Here is a 16,532-nt window from a genome sequence, read left to right as displayed (position 1 = left end):
ATCTTGCTGACCGCACTGCGGACATCTTGACTTCGAAGGGCAAGGGCAAACATCCGCCCGGTGTCCAAGTTTCCCGCACAGTGCGCAGGCTGGCGTTGTTTTCTTGTATAGGCGTACTGGAACCGCTTCACCGTAGTAGAAGACGTGAAACGGAACCTTTCTTCCTTCAAACGTGATGGCCGCCACGTTGGAGGAACCTAATTTTCTCACGCTCACCACTGGTGCGTCCGGGGAGCGAAGCGCGTTCGTGATGTCTTCGTTGGAAACCCTCGGGTCCACTTGTATTACTCCTTTGCAAGTGTCGTCGGAGGGGCGGAGGTAGGAGTACACTTCCTGTGCCTTGTCCCCAAGCTGAATTTCGTGAATTGCCAGGATCTTTCTGATTATTTGGGCGTCTCGCACCCCGACGACGATGATGTTCTGTTCCCATATGGGCCAAACGCTGAGCTCGGCTGAGCCCTTGTCGACGCCAGCAGCAATGTGCAAGGCGTTTCCGACCGCGTTGCTTCCCCTGAATTTGCTGAGATCCAGCGTTCCTTTAGGTTTGATTATGATCACTGCATCTTGCTTGTCCAGACGCGGCTGCGGAGGAGGCTTCCAACGCTTGACTTGCGTGCGGGGCGTCTGCTGCAGCGGCGTATCCCCTGACGCGGTGACGCGTCCATCTGGCGTTCGACCTTTTTGCCGTGCCGAGTGGTTGTCACGGGCTGATGCGCGTTCCCACTCTTCTATCTTGCGTTGGATAATCGCCTCCGTAACCTTGTCGAAAACTTGGGTTTTCGCCTGCGGCATGGTGACAATCTGCATCCCCTCCGGGTCGTATCCCATCAGGGTCGTCATGGTTTGCGGCAGAATTTGCCCGCGGAGCCGCGGCGGGCAGCTGAGTCGTGGCCTAACTGTTAGGCTTAGCAACTCGCGCGATCCGCTTGGTCTTCAAATTCTCGAAGGATTTGAGAAAACGGTCCCACCTGAACAAGGGTGGGTGGTCTCCTCGTTGTTCTGGAAGTGTAGCCAGATGGTGTCGCAGCGCTTCGGCAAATGCTTCGGGAAAGGATCATAAAATTCGGCGGAGCCGACGTGAGACACGTCCGCTCTTCCCGACTGCTGAGGCGCGTCCCCCCAACTCACTCATTAGGCTGGCGCCACAACGGGGCGTGAACTGAAAAGACGGTGCCCTCCAGGATCAAAAACGTCCTGGTCATCGATAGGTGAAAATCTCTGACCATGCGACGCACTTGAGAGCACTCTCTCTCCGGCGCACCAGTACGACATGCGTGGTGCGTAAAGAGCATAGTCCCTGGCCCGTCCAAATATAGCAGTACAGTCAGTCTCGCTACACTTGATATGCCGACCTCTAGCACGGAACATACTGTTCCTCGCGTCGACTTTCAGCGTGAAAGCCACGCACCTGCCTCCTGCCACTCCACCTCGCCCGGGGCCATCTGCACCTTTACTGCACGAGCAAACTCTGAAACTGCCGCTCCGTGCTTGATCAGCGCCCGCTGGCCCCGTGGCATAGTCTGACTCCGAGGCTCCATGAGCTCCCTGACAGTCACTTGACCCGGGCTTGCCTTGCGGCAAGTCGCCACTATCAACGCTATGGGGCACTTCATACCCTATGCCCGACACAGTGTGCGGTTGCGGTGACGCCAGACTTCCTCCTTTCACTCGCTCGCCGATCTGACGTCTGTCCTCACCGACCGTTTCCTGCTGCACGAAATGCTCTTTTTCACAGCTTGCTTGGGACTGCGTTTTCGGAATTGTCAGAGTGACTTCCAACAATCCTGAACTCGCGTCCGCGTCCCTGGTCTCATTAGGGGTTGAGCTAACTTGTGCAGCTGGATCGTCGGAGTGCGCGTTCACCGCCTCGACTACCGCGACGCTGCGTTCCGTCACGACACTTTCTTCACGAGAGATTGCACTTTCGTGGAAAGCTTGCTCCCTCTTTTCTTCTGCCTGGCTGTTTTCTTGACTTGTGCTTGACAGGTATATTCCTTTGTCTTCCAGCACAGGCGGCCTCGCCTCTCGGGACTCAGAGCAGTTCTCCCTGGCTAGTTCACTAGCTTTCCTAGCCTCCTTGAGCTCAGCGAGCTCCAGCGCTAGCTGCTGGCGCTTTGCTTCTAATTCCTCCAAGACGCACTTAACATCCTGAGGTTTCTCCTCGCACAGCGGCGCCTTTCCTCCATTCACTTTCGCAAGTTCAGCCTGAAAGTACGCTAACCGCGCCTTCGCCAGTTCAACCTGGTACTTCACATCAAGTGAGGGCCGGCATGGATAACCCTCCATACCGCCTTCCGTACCCCTCAGCTGTCCTATCGGCTCGAACACAGGGACGTGAACAATGCGACCAAGGAAACTCACGGTTTCGATGCGTCGATCCGCATTGCCAGCTCCTTGGCGTCGGGGTACACCGCCACTTTCCCCGGACGCTGCGATGAGCTGTCGCACGCCGCTGGTCCGCCGCCGGTGATCGTCGAGTTCCCGACGCGCTGCTTCCTTGACCGGACGCAGTCCCGCGTCGCTGGACTACTGCCGTGGTCCTTGCGTCCTTGCCGCCGTGTCTCCGCAGGTCCGTTCACGCACGCTGACCTGTCGCCTTGTCGTCACCTTTCTCCCTGCCTTGTCTTCTTCCTGCGCCGTCTTCCGATGGCCGCAGGATCCTGCCGACTGCGCCAGTAAAGTTTCAGGTTCTTCTAATCTCCTTGCACCAGCGGTGCCCCGCCAGAGACGGGTTGGTTTCAACTCGAAGACTGAAGCTCTTCGCACCAGGGGTGCCCGTCAGAGACGGTCTTGTGTTCAGTTGAGACGCAGGGGTAAGGCGAACACTTCAAATTTTATGTACAGCAATTTACAATAGATACAAGTTAAGGCACTCGAGACAAATTAAACGGCAAAAGGACAAACCAAACAACAAAAAGGTGGATCTGGCTAATCACTAGGGGAGGCCCCTCTCGGCGTTGCCGAAGATGCGTTGCATCTCACCTTAGCGCAGAACCCCGCTTCCAGCTCCGGGGCCCGGTTTTAAAGCCCTAAAGGCCCGGCCCACATTTCGTGGCTTCCAATCATATTGTGCTCTCAACATGATTGGTTCTTCAAGAGCCTGGCCAGCCCTCCAGCTGCCGTAAAGTAGAGCACTCTCTCCACCACAAAATAAAAACAAACACAAATAGACATCCGTGCCAGCACGTGTGCGAATCAGTACCGCGGGTGGGGGGACACCCGTATACCTGCCGGCGCGTTCGCGAGCGGCCGCGTTCCAAGAAAGGAGACGCTCCGCTTTGAGCGCCCTCAGCCGCGTTCCAATGACCCCGCGTACACTACCGACCCTTTACAGGGCCTTAGTTTTGGAGATAACGCTGCGCAGGTCCTTACCATTTCGAAGGCTCCAGGATTCGCAGCGCCAGCAGAGCACGCGGGTGAAGAGGGCAAACGTGGCCCTGTAAGCCTTATAAATTCTCACGGTGGTGAGCTAGAACAGGCAATTTTACAAACTGATGATGAGGCGAACGCCAGCGACTTTACCTGTGACGGTTCAGCGATTGCTAGTGACGCGCCACGCAAACCAACTGTGAGGGTTTCCACGGAGCGGCAGCGCACAGAGGTGGCCAAACGGGAAGAGTTAATTAAGGGGAAAGTGCGGCTCTTGTTGACTGCTCGACTGAAATCCGAACTGCGTAGCCGCCCCAATTTGGCACCTCGGTGCTCAAGAGTTCGCACCCGCCCCGTGGGAACACAAGCCATGAGAACGCAACGCACGAACCCAATCCGAGAGGGACGGATACGCTGGCACGGCATTCGCACTCGTTCGTTCCCTTCTCGCATTCTGCTTTCTGAGCGTCAGCCAAACTTCAGAACAGCGAGACTTGGACGAGGAACAGTTAAGGGTCCCAAGCTGACATTCCTAGCCTTGTGTCCTGTTGCACCTGCTAGAGCAGCTATTGGACCGCGGCCGCGCAGGGGGCGGCTGAAGAATAGGAAGCAGTAAATTCCGCTTATCACAACGCCGTTTGTAGACGGATTCGAGGAATAATCCCGTCTTGAGTTGAATGCTTGTTTCTTTTGTTCATTTAACTCTCCTGTACATAAATGCAAGCTGGAATTCCTAGCATTATGCAATGTCTCATCTGCTAAAGCAGCTGTCGGACCGCGGCCGCGCAAGGGGCGGATATGACGCATAATCTCATATTGAGTTTAATGCTTGTTTTTTGTCTTTTGTTCATTACACTCTCCTATGCGAAATGAGAGCGAAATTTCGGAGCTTGGCATTGCGGGACTCAGTTCACATGCGTTGCCGAAAGGTGCGAGTAATGGCAACGCTGATGGCCTCAGCCGAAGCTTTCCCGTGTAATGCCCTTTCCTGACTCCCCAGACGTTATTCCGCTATGCAAATTTGTATTTTGTTTTTTGCTTTAGCGGGAATCATTTTTGTCTGTTTTGTATGTGTGTTCAGCAGCTCCACCTTCCCTTTGTGCTCTCACGGGAGGTGGCTTTCTGTGACAAAAACCGTGCTACGGCACCCCCCCCCCCCCAAAAAAAATTTTAGGTAATTTTCCCTTTTGGCTAAACAAGCTCTGTGTATTCTGGTTTGGTCAAACTTGGAAACTTTCGGAGGAGGACGTAAATTTCACGCGACAGCTCATTTTCTCTAAAGAGACTTTGTTGACCGAAAACAGCTTGGCAGTTCTTAAAGTCGGTTTGGCGCTTTCTGCTTGTTGGGCTTTGGACTTTGCTGGTTGAGCTCGTTACAGCTGTCAACGAAGCAAGAACCTTTGGGCCCAGCTGTGACCAAAAGCCGAACGGACACAACTCCAGGTCTCTGCGCGCAGCAGCGTTGGCTGCAACCACTACGAGACCTCTTCGGGCGGCGGACGAGCTGTTGTGACTGTACTTCTGACCACGTGGGCCCGATCAAGCATCTACCGTGAACAATCAACAAGGCCGACAACCTCGCAACGACCATGGGAAGTGGGATGCTTGGAATGCCTCTCCGAGCCTCAGCGGATTAGTGTAGCAGGAATTTCAAGGGCCATTGTCAGCAGTAACCCCAGCGAAATTCCTTGAGCGAATTAGTGTAGCAGGAATGCCGGAGGTATTGTCCGAGCGACCACAGCGGAGATGACCACTATAGCGGCGAAAGCCGGGGACACGCCGGAGGTATTGTCCGAGCGACCACAGAGGAGGCGACGTGCCGGCGCCGGTCACGCTGGCGGATAATTGAAGAATTCTGTGGCCCCGACTCGCGTTCTGGGCAATCGGCGGGGAGGCAAGTTCATTCACCTGCTGGAAGACTTCGGGAGATTCCTGGATGAGTCAGCATCTCCCCCCCCCCTTCCCATCGACCCAGCTGCGAGAGAGGGGAACAAACCCGCACCTGCCGGGCCGTGGGTGGTAACACGAACCTCCCCTTCGGTCCATCCGATTGGACAGTGCTCGTCGACCATTATTCCCCAGCCAGGGATCTGGGGAAACCGAACGATATTTAACTCGGCCGTGAGTGTGGCCGAGAGAAGCCTGCTAGCTCCAGTCGACTACGGTTGACGAAGACGTTCCCCTTCCACTGAGAGCCATTCTCAGTCCCGCTCTTTGTAAATAATGTATTTAATCATGTAACTATGTAAATACAGTTTTTTCCTTCACTTCCCCTACTCCCCGTCTCCGGCCCACGTTTCCTTCCTCCTTCGGCTCGGCGGCGGTGATCCTGGATCCGATGCCTGGTGGGACACGCTACTAGTACGGCAAAACATAACACACGTCAGAAGCCGTGTCACGTCAAGCTCCCTGAATTCCCTAGAAAGGGAACTCATTTGCTGTCTCCGTGTTCTTTTATCAAAGGGAGTTTGGGGTGGCTATGTGACAGGGTTATAACGAAAGCGTGGGCATTAAGCTTTTGTTAGCTCAAGCGCAGAGGAGCGCAGTGGTAGCGACATGTTTGACCAGACCGGAAATAAAGTTTATTCCACTCGTACTCCGCAGGGCGTCGGCATCACCTTCCGAAACTTCTTCGGGCAAATTGTTTACTTCGACCTGCTTCCTTGGATAGGCGTGGCCGAGGTCATCACCGTTGCGTATGCTTACGGTGAGTTGCTGAAATTTCTCTTCGGCTATGTGGAACTACTCTTCAAGTGCAAAAAAATTCACTGTATATGCCATACCCCCGAAAGAGGGCCGCACGTCCCAATCTGGGTTTCGAAAATTTAAAAAAAAAAATACCGGCAAAGAGCAATTCCTTTTAAATGGTTTATATTTTTTTCCCGTGCGGCGGATCTTCTTCGGGGAGGCACAAACAACACAGTAACCTAACCTTATATATGAGGGTACGACTGACGTCTGCAACACCTTCGACGATGAAGCGAACAAAAAATTAAGGGAAGGGGCAGCCATTGGCAGTTCATTTACTGCGCAACCTTCTTTAAACAATTCAGTCAGCACTTACCCGATTTCATGTTTGTATGGTTTGAAAAATGACGCACTAAGCTCGTCTGATCTAGGTGATTTTCCCGTGTTCAAATTCTCAATGACGAGTTCAACCTCTGATGCAGTTATTGGCTTCTCTAACCTTTCTGCTGGTTTTTTTCTAGTCGTAGCAATGCGCCGAGAAACATTTCTTTGAATGGGCTCATATCCTTGTCATGTGCTCCAATAGTGCCTGATAATATTTAAAAAAAAAAATCGTTTTATGCGACCGCTTTCTACTGGTAGCACACCGCCCCATTCTATTTTTGCGATGTGATTTCTCTCAGCACGGGCTTCTTCAATTCCCAGTGTCCGTTCTGACGGCACCTACACTACAGCTGCATCTTCCACCATAGCCTGGACTATGGCACCACGAAAACGCCCTTCTTCCATTGGTTCAATCTTTTGCTTTATTTCCATATTCTTCACGTTCTTCTTAAATGTTTTTTTCGCAAGGACTTGAAATATTCTTTTTAAAGTTTTCTCCTACTACCGAATAGTACGTGACCTATTTTTAATCGCGTTTATTTTAATCTGTCCTTTCCATAGCTTCCGCAGTTGCCATATTTTCAGCTTTGCATTCAGCTCTAGTTTCTCGATTTCGTCTGCTACTGTTTTTTTTTTTTCAATTTTTGTCCTTAATCAGCGCATCATTTAATTTCACCGAGCCCCCAGAAAACTGGTTGCCTCTCTTTTTTCGTTCCTATCTCAAATTTTACCAAACCAGCTAAATGTTGCACTTTGAAATCAGTTCCAACGACACGTTATAATGCGTCTAGACTTGCAGGGCTTGAACTCTCCAGTGTGTATACTCCACACAACGCACGCCTTCTAGACACTCCGCTTGAAGATTCAATCTTAGAGATTCCATCTGTCTACCACTTCTACGCATACCCCCTTGCTTCCATCCCTAAACCCCTGTGCGCTGTCTTATCGCGGGCACTCAGAACGCAATTAAAGCCGCACATGAAAATCAACAATTCCTCAGAACAAAAGTACTCCTATGCACTTAAAAAAAGCTACCCTTTCATCAGCCCCGTTAGGGGCCTATTAAAAAATAATCATGCACTTAGGACCACTGTATGGGAAATCAACCACAACGCACCTCCCAGAAGAACCCGACAAATGTGCCAGGCTCTCAAGACCCTGTAACCTCTCAAATAAATGTACGCAACTGGCAGACGTCCTCTAGATGCATGCTGCAGGTGTGCCGGGGCGGGGGAAGGGGTGATTAGCAAGCCGTTAATGGGGTGACAGAAAAAAGTCTTGGCTGTATATACCTGCCAATACAGGGCAATCTCCGCTCATAGTGGGCGCATGCAGCGGTCCCGACAGCGCTCCCGTAAGCACTTTGCGCCGGTGAAATTCCCGATTGACACGAGCTTCAAGAGAGACCTATTACTCGCCTGACGGGGTCTCCGGAACTGCTGAAGCTGAAAGGTTTTGTACATTAAAAATCCATCAGCTTCTCTTCTTATGTACCTCATCAGAGAGAGTCTAGTATACATAGCCGATGTACACTAACTCTCAGTTCATTTGATTTCGCGGCCCTTGCGTAAATTTAAATCCTTTTGCAGCGGAGAGTAATCTAAAGTGGGTGAAGTCAAAACATCACGCATTGAGCAAATTTTGCAGTTCGGTTTTTTATGCTGGTATCACAAAGAAAAGTAAACAGCAAAACAAGATTTAATCAAAACAACCTACGTTCAGATTTTTTGATAGTATGAACTCGTTTGAACCGGTTCGACGCGATCCGAACCGGTTCGAACCGGAACAGAATGTCGTTCCGGAGCCGAACCCGGAACCAAACCCGAAAGACGTGAACCCGAACCTGAACCGAACCCGAAAAAATTCCGGTTCGACACCCTGGTTACGGCTGCACCCGTTGGGAACAATCCTCCTCCACTAGCTGCCGCACACCGACTGAAGACGGAGCAGCGCTCGACGCCGCCGCGCCGACAGCTCCACCTGTCGACGAAGACGACGTCAACTTTTGGCAGCTGCGCTCTTAGATGCGACACCTCAGGCGCTGGATGTAACGCCGGACGGACGGACGGGAGAACGAGCCATTAAAGGCTTTCGCCTAAATATACGGTAATTGCTTGGAAGACTCCTGTTCACTCTGAGAAAATCTGACAGACAATTATGATAGTCGGTGCTAAGAATTTTGAGAGCAGCTCTTTGTACTCTACCTGCCACAGCTGGCATGTGGCGTGTTGCGCTGGTAGCCACCCTCCGTGATCTTTCCGTGACAAACGCCTTCCACGTGGCTTTCGCTCTACTACCTGGACAGCCGGTTACGCCGCCACCGACGACGACGACGACGACGCCGAATGCAGGAGCGGGTGCCTAAGAGCTGCGCTCTATAAAAAAAATGGCTGGGGTTCAGCTTGGCTTGAACCTAGTTATACGAGCGAAAGCTTTGTTAAGCATGATCTCCACTGTCTCAGATCAAATGTCAAGGTCAAGGGGCAAGGTTAAGGGTCAAGAGTCAAGATCAAAGGTCAGGTACCCAGTGGTAACAGTCATATGATCACGTGGTCATACTACCATAGCTAGGACGACATCACCACGCAGTCAAGTTCGATTCGACCTTGTGAGGCACTGAAGGTCATTGTCGATGCGGTGCACACTGTCTGAATGGTATGTCTGAAATACTTAGATGGAAGATAAACCGAAGTGTGATGCCCTTGTCTACCCGCGCATGCGCTCGCGATTTGATGGCTCTGACTCAACCCTTGTTTTGTTTTTTGTCATTTTTTTCTCTCACAATCCTTCGGCCTATAAAAGGTGTGGCTTTCACCGAATAAAGTCAGTTGACAGTTAGCGCTTGTGTGTGTGTGTTTCCTCTCTTTTTTGTCCGTGTCTTTGTTTGCGCTATAATATTTCTAATTCAACACTGTCTGAAATCAAATGGGAAGGTCAAGATCAAGGGTCAAGGTGAAATGTCAAGTACCTAATGCTCTAAAAAACGTGGTGTAAACGCATGCGTGATGTTAGCAGTATGCATACGCCACGAAATATAGTGAAGCTTCTCTTTTTTCCTAACATCTTCCTTTTTTATCGCTATCTTCGCAGGTGCTAGCCGTTTCACGAACGATATTTACTTTATCTTCAAAGAACGCCCCCCTGCCTTTCTTCCATTCTGCTGGCGCTTCGTCTGTCCGGTGACGATAGCGGTAAGACTCGCCGGTTGGCTTTTAAGCCCTGTTATTCCCGTCGAATCTCATGCGAAGGGACCATTTCGTTTAGATAACTGTCCCGTTTGCACTATTTTGGCAAAAAATTATCGCAAAAATAAATTAACCTTTCTCTAAGCAAGACGCTTCCGAATATTTTTCACTGCGTTCGTTGCCCTTTCGTTGCGCCTAAAAAACGGCGTTCCCTCATCTAACTTAATCGGTTGCCGGCCTCCTGTCTCAAGTTAGCCTTTTTAGGGCTACGCAACCCATAATCATACTTGTTACGCAACTAAAGAATAACAAAAGGAAATATCATGTGGCGTCCACTTTTTTTGCTGTCTTGCGCCGCTTACTAGGCGCTAACCCCAACTGAAAACAACCTGACAATGTTTTGCTACAGCTAGCCCTTGCTAAATTACTGTCCTGGTAAAGTTGTCCGAAATGCAGAAAGTTTCGTTTTTAAACAATTCATAACCCGCACAGCAGTGGCGCAGGCCTGCCTTACCAGTCAACTAAAGAAAGCAGGGTTCGCCTACTATTAGCTTCAACTGGTTTCAGGTTGCTGTAAGCATCGTAAACTCAGTCCGCCACAGCTATACGGTACAGAGATCGAAAATACCCACCAAGTGGCATCTTAAGTCGAGGCACTTCGTCTTCTCTCGTTTTCCACGCAAATGTCGTACGAACTAGGACACGGGCACTTTGGTGTCGGCGAAGGCTAGGAGGTGCTGGTGGTGCGCGTGCGCGGGATCACGTCAGAAAGTGATGCCAATGGGGACAGGTCGGGAGAAACCAGTCTGCTTCAGCATTTGCCTGCGAAGTATAAAAGGAGGAGGCGGGGAGAGAGAGAGGGCTTCCAAAGGCACACCTGAGCCACACCGCTGAAATAAGCCTTTTAAAACGCGTCCTGGCTGAGCCGCCGGACGCTTTCCTCTGCTTTTCCATGCCGTCATACGGTCGTAATTGACGCAATCACTAAGAGCTAGAACCACTTTATAAGTATGCAGAGTACAACGCTCCTGTCACCGCCACCTGATCTGGAAGCACCATGACCGTCCCTTCCTGACGTCCGCAGCACTGCAATAGCTTCCATGGTTCCCTGTGCGTCCGTCTTGCCACCATCTTTGTAATAAGTGATAAATTAAACTTGTGAGTAATTGGAACTAATAACTCCGTAGATATTATGCGCGGACGCTCAGATAAAACAAGACAAATTAATAATTTTCGTCTGTCGTTGAAGCAGCACCTTGCATATCTATGGTGATACTCAAGGAAAGCTCTGAGGCTTTGGAAACTCGGCGGTTTATGGAAATTCCTCGTAAGCGTCGGCTTTCGCTGGTGTTGTAAACTTGTACCGCGACGACCAGATATCTTCCAAGCCCGCTTCCAAGAAGCGCGGTGTCCTGAAAACTTACTCAGTGACTGCACTGCGAGCCACACCCTGCCATTTCTCAGCCGCCCTAGTCTACGGCCACAACGGTGTCCTGGTCGATCCACTGCTTAGCTTGCAATGTTAACAACCTACTTACAGCCTTCGGTGGGACGTATGCCATTCTGCTTAAGAATTTGGACAATAGGAATAGTTAACACGTGCTGCTGTATACACAGTATTTTTTTAGCTTCACCCCATCTTCAAGACGCAGTGTCTTTTGCGCGCTGGCAGGATTGAGGTAACGGGCTTAGTCAGACCATTTCCTATCATGGTAAAAAAAAATATTGGAACCATGCAGCACGCCTTTAGCATGACATGATTTTTGTTTGGTTTATTGGGGTTTACCGTCTCAAAGCGACTCAGGCTATGAGGGACGCCGTAGTGAAGGGCTCCGGAAATTTCGGCCACCTGGGGTTCTTTAACGAGCACTGACATCGCACAGTACACGGGCCTCTAGAATTCCGCCTTCATCGAAATTCAGCATCTTAATGGCAGACAGAATATTGAGCATGGCCGCCGCGATGGCTCAGTGGTTATGTCGCTCGGCTACTGACCCGAAAGACGCGTGTTCGGTGCTTGCCGCGGTGGTCGAATTTCGATGGAGGCGGAATTCTAGAGGCCCGTGCACTGTGCGATGTCAGTGCACGTTAAGGAACCCCAGGTGGTCGAAATTTCCGGAGCCCTTCACTACGGCGTCCCTCATAGCCTGAGTCACTTCGGGAAGTTAAGCCCCATAATCCCGGAATATCGGAGATGGCATGCACACCCTCCAAACTGGACTCGACGCCTCACGCAGGTCATCGGACTGACGTCGCTCGTGACCAGAGCTCAGAAGAGCCACGATTCCGTCATCGGCTTCCAGTGGACGAACCCCTTGGAGATGTGCGTCTTCGCCTCGGTCGCGGTGCTCATCGGGGCCTTCGTTCTGCACGCTCTGGCACAGAACAAATACGTAAGTGTGCACTCGCCCCCTTCAGGTAACGACGCCTGCATCCTTCCACCTATATGACAACCAGTCCCTCTGGCGTTATGTGAAGCCGCCGCCCTACAGGAGCGCTCCGTTGACTACCCGCCTGCCTTTGCCCTCCACCCTTCTCCCTCCAGATTCCTCCACCCACCAAAAAACCTACTTTCATTCTACAGAAGCTGCAGAAGGCCCTACCCACCACCTATTCCCTCACGGCCACCCATCCACGATATGCCCGTGCAGCAAAGCAACGAAAAAGCGACGGCGAGATTAAGTTGGAAGACACAACGACAAGGCGATCATTGTAGAATTCGAAACGTACAACCAATGCTGCTAACCCGGATTTGTCGCATCACATCGCGTGATCGGCTGTACATTTTTTTCTTTGCATTTTATCCCCTATTACGCATCTTACGAGCATTTTGTTAAGTATTTTCTTTTCTTCGTGTATCCTTTTGCGTAGCGTTTGTATCTTGATCTAGTGGCTTGGTTTGGTTTGGCTTTATTGGAAATAACGTCCCAAAGCGACTCAGAATGAGGGACGCCGTAGTGGAGGGCCCCGGATAATTTCGAGCACCTGCGGTTCTTTAACATACACGAGAATGTGGCATTTCGGCCGTATCGAAATGCGACTGCTGTAGACGGGATCGAACCCACGTCTTTCGGGTTTGCAGCCGAGCATCATGATCATAAGCCACCGCGATGCATAACCAGCGGTTTAATTTCGTCCAGGTGTGATAATAAAAAGGAAAACAAGCTGATATTTATGATTATCCCGTAAAGGAAATCTCTAGGTTTCGAAGCTTCGCGACTTTCCGACCATGTATTAATGCCTGTTCCCATGCAATGTTCTCATTATATAATAGTTGTTTCAGGAAAGCCCAGCACTGATTTTTAAAAATCGATTTTTTAAGGTAAAGAAAGCTGTTTGCGGCATAGTAGTACCGGTGTTTGCGGACACCATAAAGAGGCGAATGATTCAAAAATCGAAAAACAATTAACTATATTTTAAAAGTTAACATTTTAACTAGTACAGATACGTCCCCGGGTGCAATTGGAGATCTGTAGCTGGCCCATGCCTATGTGGCTCCTCAAATTTTGGCCATTTAATGTGCAATTCCAAAACCTCGATACCGCGGTGCGCGCACAGCGGCGTCTATAAAACATCGTCACTCCAACCGCTTGACATGCATTCACACGGGACGTGCCGACATAGGAACAATGCGGCTGGAATTAACAGCGTTTAGCTATAACCTCCGCAGTCAGACAAGTTTGCAAAGTCAAACATGAGGTCATCCTCTCATGTGTCTGTTTTCGCACTACTGGGCAGACACATTTCCGTGCGTACCGCATTATGTAATAACTCCTTCAAAGCGGAAATATTTCAGCACTTTCTTGCTGCTTATTGAGATTTCTTCCGTATCAAACGACAGCAATAAGCTCCCTAATCCCTTCAGTTCTTTCGTAAATTGTCGCGCATCCTTGTCCATGCATGGAGGTGCAATTCAGTCGCCATTGCAACGACGTGGAGACAAGGACCGTTAGGAAGCCATGAAAAATGTGCCGATCACTCGTAGAAAGATAGCTGATTCAAACCTTCATTACAACATATCTCAAGTATTTACGTGCCGCCCTGCCAACATTGACGCCTCATTCACGGCTAGTAGCAATGCTGAGATTACATTTAGTCTGTTTTTTTTAAGACACCGTATCTACAGGGCGTTCGACCTAAGGTTTTACACAATTTTTAAAATTAGGATTTTTGAATTAGAAGAGCGGTTTTTTCGCACAGCATTGTCAGTAGTGTAGTACGCCAGAATACAGTTACGACGTGCTAATTAGCAGGCTTGATAAATAATAGTGACAAGTTAACTTTTTAACTATTACTGTTAGGCTCCTTAATTACTGAGAGGCGTGTAGCCCACCGGTGATCAGTAATATCCATATCAGTTTTTAGAATTTCAGAAACGCGGTTACCCTCGGCGCTGTGGCCCAAAAAATATTCGCTACATCGCGCCAAAATACATGCACTTTCGAGAAGCTTGCTGGAAAAGCAACCTCTCCAGTTCGCGTAACTCGTCGAAATAGCCCAAAAATTTTTCTGCCGCAGCGCCGTGGGCAAAAGCGTTCGAGAAATTATAAATTGTGATATGTGTTTAACTAGTGGTGGGCAACACACCTCTCGACAATTAAGGAGCCTAACAGTAATAGTTAAAAAGCTAACCATCCTGCGAGTTAGCACGTCTTAGCTGTATTCTGACGTCCTACACCGATGACAACGCCATGCCGAAAAAAAATCGCTGTTCTAACTTAAAAAGCTTATTTTTTAACAAGGGGAAGCTTTGGCCAAGTTGGTCTGACATGTTGGAGAGGAGGAATAACCGCGAACTTGACAGGACTGAAGAGCGAGAAGAGGACAGGACGAGCGGTAACTAGCAACTGAAGTTTATTCTGCGCATAACGTACCAGAACTGTGGAAACTGCGGAACAAGGTGCGTGGCCAAGAGGAGGCGATCCCTCTGGACAAAAGGCCGCTTGAAGTTGTGCCCTATGTGCACAAGATGGCCCATAACCTCAAGAGGGTGGCAGGTAGGCAAGGCATTCAAATTGTTTTTTCAGCCCCTTGCAAGCTATCGCAGCTCTGCGGGCGCGTGGCGGAAGGTAGGCGCAGGGTCGCGTGCACGACGAAGCATGAACACAGATATGTCAACTGTGCCACTGATGTGGTATACCAGTTCCCGTTGCGATGCGGCAGAGTATACGTCGGCCAGACGGGTCAATGTCTAAACGATAGGCTGCGACAGCACTTTCGATCCTTGAAACCTGATAATGGCGCTAATCTGCCGAGATACTGCAGGGAATGCGATGGCTGCTACCCACAGTTCAACAAAGCCACCATCATCGGAAGGGGCAGGTCGAGGCTTGAAAGGGAGATTTTAGAAGAGGCACACATGAGCAAACTTGGGCTTGATATGTGTGTGAGTGAGCCTTCCGTGGCGCTTTTAGATAAAGAGACCCGGTTTCTGTTAAACCTGTGACGGGCATTTCATTGTTTTTGTTCGTTTTTGTTCGTTTCGATGTATATCATTAACTATCTCGTGTGTTCCACGTGTCACTATCTCAGTTCTGGTACTCTATGCGCAGATGCAACCTTTGCTGCAACATGTCTTTCTTCAATAAACTTCAGTTGCTAGTTACCGCTCGTCCTGTCCTCTTCTCGCTCTTCAGTCCTGTCAAGTTCGCGGTTATTCCTCCTCTCCAACTTATTTTTTAAAATTGAGTAGTCTTAGGTGAAACAACTTACAGAACCTTCCTAATAGCAGCTGGAAAAAAGATCTGAAGTTTTCGCTCCCCTCCAAGTACCTTCCCGCGCTTCGTGAATTCAGCAGCTCTTAAGCATACATGACTGCGATGACACATTCAGAAGATCACTTCCCCTCAGATCCATACGTCCCGCACAACCCACGTTCAGGTGGGCAGCGCTGTCATCGGGCAGGAACACTTGGGTTAGAAACATGGGTCCTTTCTTGCGACGCTGGTGTTGTCACGCTCTTGCAAGCACCCTTTCATTGCGCAGGACCTCTACGCGGCCATGGAGCCTCAGCCCGGCTTCGGTCCCAAGGACGAGGAGCTCTACTCGAAGTACGTCGCCTTCCTCGCCGAGCGCAACGCGCTTCCTTCCATCAAAGGCCAGCCGGTTGTCAGGCTGACACCTCCTAGACCATCGCGCGAGGCCACAAAGATGGATGAGACGGCAAGCGCTGTGTCTCCGGCTGCGTCTGCCTCACCTGCGGCCGTCGCTGAGCCTGTGTTCTGCACCGAGCGTAGGAGGTCACCTGAAGTTGCGATGGCACCTGAAGGGGAGGAGGGGAGCCCCGCTGTCCGAGGGACCACGATGCCCATGAACGTGGAACCCAACGTCGCCGCCGAGGAGGCCCTTCAGGGGGCCACTGGGCCGACGTGGGCCACGACTACGGGCGCTGAGCCGACGACGGCGGCGACCATCAGTGAGGCCAAGCAGTCCAGCTCCATGGAACACTCGGAGCCGCTTGAAAAGGCTTCTGGATGACCGGACTGCCCTCACAATCTCTCCTCGCTTGCACATTTTTTTTTACTTCCAACCATTCACTTTTTGTCCGCCATAATTGAAGGAACATAACTCCATGCGTTTCCGTAACTACATCAAACATAATGTCCTCTTCGTTTTGTCCTGTTTTGAGCACTGCATTTTTCGTCATACTTTAAAGAGTGTGGGTCTGTAAATAGTACAGACAGTGCTGATCTACCCGGCACTGCAGCGAAGTTAGTCGTGGGGCGCATTGGAGACCTGCTTCGTGAAACCTTCGTCATTCGCCCTGAATGTGCCATTTTTCAGGTGCCTGATTGATCTTACAGTATACGCACTGCTAAGCAATATTTTTCCGTAGCATTTTTTTCGCATGCGGTTTGTAAAGTAAGGCGTTCCAAACTCGCCTATTATCTTCTCAAACTACAGAGC

At 50.4% G+C, this 16,532-nt stretch overlaps 1 protein-coding gene and 1 long non-coding RNA gene across 2 annotated transcripts in view; one reads left to right on the top strand and one right to left on the bottom strand.

Moving 5' to 3' along the window:
- Window positions 1-8,942, bottom strand: part of LOC149342976 (uncharacterized) — a 39,248-nt gene extending 30,306 nt beyond the window's left edge. The window contains exon 1 of the long non-coding RNA XR_016282689.1: window positions 8,646-8,942. This is a non-coding gene — a long non-coding RNA (uncharacterized LOC149342976). The remainder of the gene's footprint in view (window positions 1-8,645) is intronic.
- The window catches only part of LOC149342975 (creatine transporter-like), a 42,422-nt gene extending 26,319 nt beyond the window's left edge, over window positions 1-16,103 (top strand). The window contains exons 11-14 of the mRNA XM_089542265.1: window positions 5,974-6,076; window positions 9,532-9,632; window positions 11,864-12,019; window positions 15,612-16,103. Coding sequence (XP_089398391.1) covers window positions 5,974-6,076; window positions 9,532-9,632; window positions 11,864-12,019; window positions 15,612-16,103 — 852 coding nt within the window. The remainder of the gene's footprint in view (window positions 1-5,973; window positions 6,077-9,531; window positions 9,633-11,863; window positions 12,020-15,611) is intronic.
- Window positions 16,104-16,532: the final 429 nt, after the last annotated feature.

The sequence above is a fragment of the Amblyomma mixtum genome, chromosome 5 (assembly GCF_055824585.1).
Source record: "Amblyomma mixtum isolate Tamu chromosome 5, ASM5582458v1, whole genome shotgun sequence".
Taxonomy (NCBI): Eukaryota; Metazoa; Arthropoda; class Arachnida; order Ixodida; family Ixodidae; genus Amblyomma; species Amblyomma mixtum.
This window is presented reverse-complemented; position numbering and strand designations above follow the sequence as displayed.